The sequence below is a fragment of the Sminthopsis crassicaudata genome, chromosome 3 (genome assembly GCF_048593235.1).
Source record: "Sminthopsis crassicaudata isolate SCR6 chromosome 3, ASM4859323v1, whole genome shotgun sequence".
In the NCBI taxonomy this organism is placed as follows: Eukaryota; Metazoa; Chordata; class Mammalia; order Dasyuromorphia; family Dasyuridae; genus Sminthopsis; species Sminthopsis crassicaudata.
In genome coordinates this window covers 622,836,540-622,842,539 of record NC_133619.1, presented here as the reverse complement: position 1 = coordinate 622,842,539, position 6,000 = coordinate 622,836,540, and the positions used below count along the sequence as shown (strand labels likewise).

Genomic DNA, 6,000 nt, shown 5'->3' with positions numbered 1-6,000 from the left:
ATAATTGGCTCCTGGTTGTTCAGTTAAAAAAAATCATTGAGTTAGAGATATAGATGTGTGCTTAATACATTTTGTACAAGACACAATGCAATGGGAGATATAATCAGGTTCCAAAAAGCTCTTCTTGATAGGCTAGAAGGTTAAGCTAAGTTGAATAAAATGAAAGTCAGTCAAAATAAATGTAAAGTCATACATTGGACTAAAAAGGCAACATTACAAGAATGAGATAGAAGAGAAATGACTAGCTAGCAATTGACATGTGTGTTTATCTGTCTCATATTCTGTAGAATCACTGACATTTTCTACAACTACTGTTAGTAATTCAATAGTAACTTCACTGAATTTTTATACTGGGTTGGAGTCAGGAAGTTCTGAGTTCAAATTCTGCTTCAGACACTTACAAGCTGTGGAACCCTGGACAAGAAAGACACTTAAGCTTCATCAGTTTCAGTGATCTCATCTGTAAAATGAGAATAATAATAGTACCTACCTCATAAGTTTATTATGAAGATCAAATAAAATCAAATATGTATAAAGTGTTTTGCAAACCTCAAAGCATTAAATGAATGTTAGCTGCTGCTACTGCAACAACTATTACACCTATACCAATTACTACTACTACAACTACACCAACAACTCCAACAACAACTACTACTACTGCCGCTACTGCTGCTACTACTACTACTACTGTAGTAGTAGTACACTATTTCTGCTATTACTACTATTACTATCACCACCACCATCATCACTATGGATGAACATTTACATGTGGTACTAGGAATAGAATATGGGAATTCTCAAACTCTGAATAAGACTTCAAATAGGATGAATTTCTCCAGCAAAAACATCAAATATGGGGATTTAGTGGACAGTGTAAGTTCCTTCTTATGAATTGGGGCACTTATCTTTCCAAAAGCTGGAGCAATTTTCCTTTTGTTTCTTTAAGCCTCAAATTGGGCTGAGGTTTTAATTTCTGATCTTTTCTTTAAAACAATGTATTTATCTTTCCCACTAGTTTTCATTCTCCCTTTTTACTCCTATGGTTTCTGTTCACCCACTGTACTTTAAATTTTGGTGGCCTCTTGGGATTTTTGATGCATTGTTCAAAACCCACCTAGCTCTGCCTTTGAGCCCAGGTCTGGAATTAGTCACATTCAATGCTCTGAGCTATTCTTGTCAGACTGGTTATAGAGTTAGGTATGCTGTCTATATTTGGAAAGTTAAGGGATGGGGATGGGGAGCAGCTGACTGCCCTGCTTGTCACTAACGGAACCTGTAAAGTGGCTTTTCTCTTTGTCCTTGTTCCACGTACTTCCTTTATTCCAGAACAACTTGGGTTGCTGAGTCATCTTTGTTCCTTTCTATAAAAAAGGACTGAGGTTGAAATCTTCAGGGACACCAGTCTTGTATATATTCTTTTATAACACACTTCACTGAATCTATAGTGAATAGTAAGTATTGACTAATTGTTAAGAGCATAAAAACACCAGGGATGTATAGACTGATTGTAGATCTTAGAAAAGGAGAAAAGAAAGCAATCTTCACTTTGAAAGCAATAGATTTATAGTGATATCTTTTGTTTTCACATCTCAAAGGTTTTCTCCTGTTTCCTTGCCCCTTTCCTAGAGAAACATTCTTTACAACAAATATTTATTTATTTTAAATATTTTAATAGTTTTTATTTTCCAGATATATGCACGGGTAATTTTACAACATTGACAATTGCCAAACCTTTTGTTCTAATTTTTCTTCTCTTCCCCCCTCCCCCAGATGGCAGGTTGACCATACATGTTAAATATGTTAAGAGTATAAATTAAATACAATATATGTATACATGTCCAAACAGTACAACAAATATATATATTTAAAATTTCTTATTGTAGTTTTTTATTTACAAGACATATGCATGGATAATTTTTCAGCATTGACAATTGCAAAACCTTTTGTTCCAACTTTTCCCCTCCTTCCCCTAGGTGGCAGGTTGACCAATACATGTTAAATAAGTATAAGTTAAATACAATACATATATATATATATATATATACATGTCCAAACAGTTATTTTGCTATACAAAAAGAATCAGACTTTGAAATAGTGTACAATTAACAAATATTTTTAAGAAAATATATAATAAGAAAAAATATAGCTAAGCTGATTAATACATCAGTAAAAAGCAAAGCAAAACAAAAGCAAACAACTGTGATGTCTGGTTATGTCTCTACCCTGCAAAGGATGGGGGTGTCAGACAGCTTTTCATATATTTCTTCTTTGGGGCCAAAAAAAGAACATTAGCTTCTTTTTAAAATTAATTTTATGTTTTTCAATCAACAACAATCTGCCTTTTCTTTCTCCAGCTTTTTTCTCTCATTTCCCCTTCCTGATCCTCTTCACCATACAGCATTCACTAATGAAGGCAGTGCCTTAAACAAGTAAGGTCTGGATTGATTAGAGAAGTAGTATAGCTCAATATAAAAGTGGAAATTGATATAAATCATGTTTTTTTCTAAAACAGAAGTTTTCAAAGTGTGTCTGGTCACCCCTAGGCATCCCTGAGTTACTTTTAGGGGTAGATAGATCTGGATGCAGTGAATAGAGTATTAGGCTGGGAAGACCTGATTTCAAATCTGGTTTCAGACATTCATTTAGCTATGTGATTTTGGGCAAGTTAATTCAGTGTGACTTTGGGCAAGTCTGTTTGCCTTGGTTTCCTCATCTGTAAAATGGGGATAATAATAGCATTTATCTAACAGAGTTGTTATGAGGATCAAATGATATAATCTTTGTAAAATTCCTGGCATATAATAGGTGTTTAATAAAATATATATTCTTATTTTCCTTTATCTTTCATGGGGTCCTCAAGGTTAAAACTATTTTCATAATATTACTAAGATATTTTAATCTCTAATATGGTAAAAATTGACAGTTATAAGCCATATAAACAAAAAGTTTTTAGGAAGGAGTCCTCAATAATTTTTAATTAAGAGTATAAAGGAATCCTGATGTTAAAGTCTGAAAATATCATCTTGAAGATGGGAACTGAAGTTAAAAAAAAAAAAAAAAGAGATGACTTTCACAATATGACTAATATGATAATATGTTTTGTAAGATTGAACATGTGTACCTTATATCAAATTGCTTATAACTCAGGGCAGGGGGAAGTAAGGGAAGGAAAGAGAAGATTTGGAACTCAAAATTTATTTATTATGCATTATTTTTTCATAGAATTTTATTTTTTCAAATACATCTAAAAATAGTTTTCAACATTCATTTTGGTAAACCTTTGTGTTCTAAATCTTTCTCTTTCTCTCCCTTACTTCCCTCCTCCAAGATAGCAAGCAATCTTATATAGGTTAAATATATAGAATTCTTTTAAACATATTTGTCATGTTGTGCAAGAAAAAAGGGGAAAAAAACCTGGAAAGAAAAAAGACAAACAAAAAAGTGAAAATACCATGCTTCAATCCCCAAACAATCTCCATAGTTCTCTCTCTGGATATGAATAGCATTTTCCAATCCAAGTCTAATGGAATTGCCTTGAATCATGACATTATTGAGAAGGGCCACATCCATCACAATTATCATCACATAATCTTGCTGTTACTGTATACAATGTTCTCCTGGTTCTGCTTGATTTGCTCGGCATCAGTTCATGTAGGTCTTTCCAGGCTTTTCTGAAATCAGTCTTCTCATTATTCTTATAGAATAATAACATTCTGTTATCTTCATATATCATAACTTATCCAGACATTACATTCAGCCATCAGACATTATTCAGCCAATATTGGTGGGCACCCACTTAATTTCCAGGAACTGAAAATTTTAAAAAGTGAATATTAAAAATTGTCTTTATATTTAATTGGTAAAAAATAAAAGATTGTTTTAAAGAAAGAAGATAGTTATATAACTGAGCACTGAGAAAACAAAAGGAAAATATATTTTGGGGGGATGACCTTTGGAAATGAATATGGGGAATAAAGATTTTCTCTTCATTGTACCTTAAGCACTCACTGAATAATAACTAAGTCTCAAGGGTAGAAATATATTCCTTACTAGTTGAGGAGATCTATGATCCTACCAGTTCAGATATTTCTGACCTTTTTGTGAATTCTACCCCATTTATGTCTTCTCTTATGTTGTTCAGTTGTTTTAGTCATGTCCAGTTCTATGTTGTTTCCATCCATGACACACAATGACCAATCTTCACTAATATGTCCTCCAGTCATGAGGGACCATAAAGAGATTTTGAGACATCTTAGCAAAATGAAACCTTCATCCTTCAACAAGAGATCAATATGGATGTCCTTCTCCATGGAGACAGAGCATGGGAATTCCTGTGTTGTGCTAGAAAGTAGGCATATGGATTGGTACTTCTTGATATGCTCTTGGCTTCTAGACATGGTTCAGTGGAGAGAGTATTGGGTCTAGGGGACCTAACCTCAAGATCAGTCTCAGACTTATTAGCTGAGGCTCTGATGCCTCACTTTACTATCGGTGAAATGGGGATAATAATAGCACTTCCATGGAAGCGTTCAAATGATCAACTGAGATAATGTTTGTAAAAAGTATTTAGCACAGTGCTTGGTACATAGTAGGCACTATATAAATACTTATTCCTTTCCTTTCCCCATTTTGGTGAGGTCCAGCCTATAATCCTGACTTGATCTTAGGTAGTCTGCTCGCTTTCTCACATGGGCATATTTGAGTGGTAGAGTCCTCAGAAGGTGGCCCTATTTTTTTATGTGGATGTGAATAGGTTGCTATGGAGATGTTCCATTTTATGTCAATTGTTTCATCTTCCACATTGATCAACAAAGATTCTTGAGGTATTCTGTTTTGGGTGAGCCCCAGTGACAAGCATATACATACAGATGAAATAAGTCTACTCTCCTGTTTATGAGGTCATGAAGATGCTAAATTTTCTGAGTTCTTCCAAGTCCAAATTTATGTTCTCAAACCTTTTCCTTATTCTGGACAAGAACCTGCTTTGGCTTAACTTGCCCATTTTACCCTGTTCCCTACACACCTGGATCTTGGAGGAAAAACCAGGTGACAATTTGAAACTTGTTTTGACTTAGGATTGTCCATTGTCCATTGACCAAGGCAGGGCCTCTTTAAAGGCTCTATTAAAATGAATTGGGTGATGGTAAACGGAAGTGTATTCACCTGATATAAACAGGACTCCAGAATGCTTTACAACAGATGTTCCCAGAGACAGGAGATGGAAACAGGACATCCAATTGCAACAGAAGTTCCTGTGGTGAGTCTGCAATGGAAGAGGGGTGCAGAGTATCAGTGGTCTATCAACATCCTGATTGGCTAAAAAGCTTTTCTTGTTTTCTTCATGTCTGCATCCATATAGATTTTAGGAAGAGGAAAGGTGGATTTTTTTTTTTTTGAGGTGAATCTAGACAAAGAGGAATAGGAAGAAGAAATTCCCGCTGGTTAACACCTCTAAAATAGACAGGCAGGTATCATGCCTTAGGGGAAAGTCTGGGAAGGATGGAAGACTTCAACTTTCAGGGGCCAAAGAAACTCTTAGAAGAAGGAGGTGGAAAAACTGGACTCTTCCATGGGATGGGTCATTATTCTAGCTTGGGAAACTACAGGACTATTTCAGTAGGGAATAAGAAAGCAAAGTAGGCTTGTCAATGAAGTCAGTATACTGCTACATAATTGAAAGAAGGTTGGAAAATAGTTGGAAAATTAGAATGACTTAGTGGGGGGGGACTGTGCCAAGTCCTATGCTAAATATCTTACAAATATTATCTCATTTTAATCTCACAACTACTCTGGGGGAAATGTGCTATTATTATTTTAAAGTTGAGGAAATTGAGTCAAAGTTTAAGTGGCTTGCTCAGGGTCATACTCTAGTGTTTGAGGCCTGTGTTCTATACACTATGGCACCACCCAGCTGTCTGCCAGTGTCCATTGAAGAGGATTCTTAGTAACATCTCATTTATCCAGAATGCAAAGCCATTGGATAACTTGACCACCACTTGT

The 6,000-nt window shown here is 35.0% G+C and overlaps 1 protein-coding gene across 6 annotated transcripts in view; it reads left to right on the top strand.

Annotated features, from left to right (window-relative positions):
- Window positions 1-4,820: 4,820 nt before the first annotated feature.
- CA6 (carbonic anhydrase 6) overlaps window positions 4,821-6,000 on the top strand; it is a 43,385-nt gene continuing 42,205 nt past the window's right edge. For 3 of the 6 annotated variants that reach the window (XM_074307752.1, XM_074307749.1, XM_074307750.1), the window contains exon 1: window positions 5,185-5,257. In XM_074307752.1, coding sequence (XP_074163853.1) covers window positions 5,200-5,257 — 58 coding nt within the window. In that variant the 5' untranslated portion in view covers window positions 5,185-5,199. Of the gene's footprint in view, window positions 5,280-6,000 lie in introns of all 6 variants that reach the window. The other 3 variants (XM_074307751.1, XM_074307753.1, XM_074307754.1) reach the window with 3 other exon arrangements.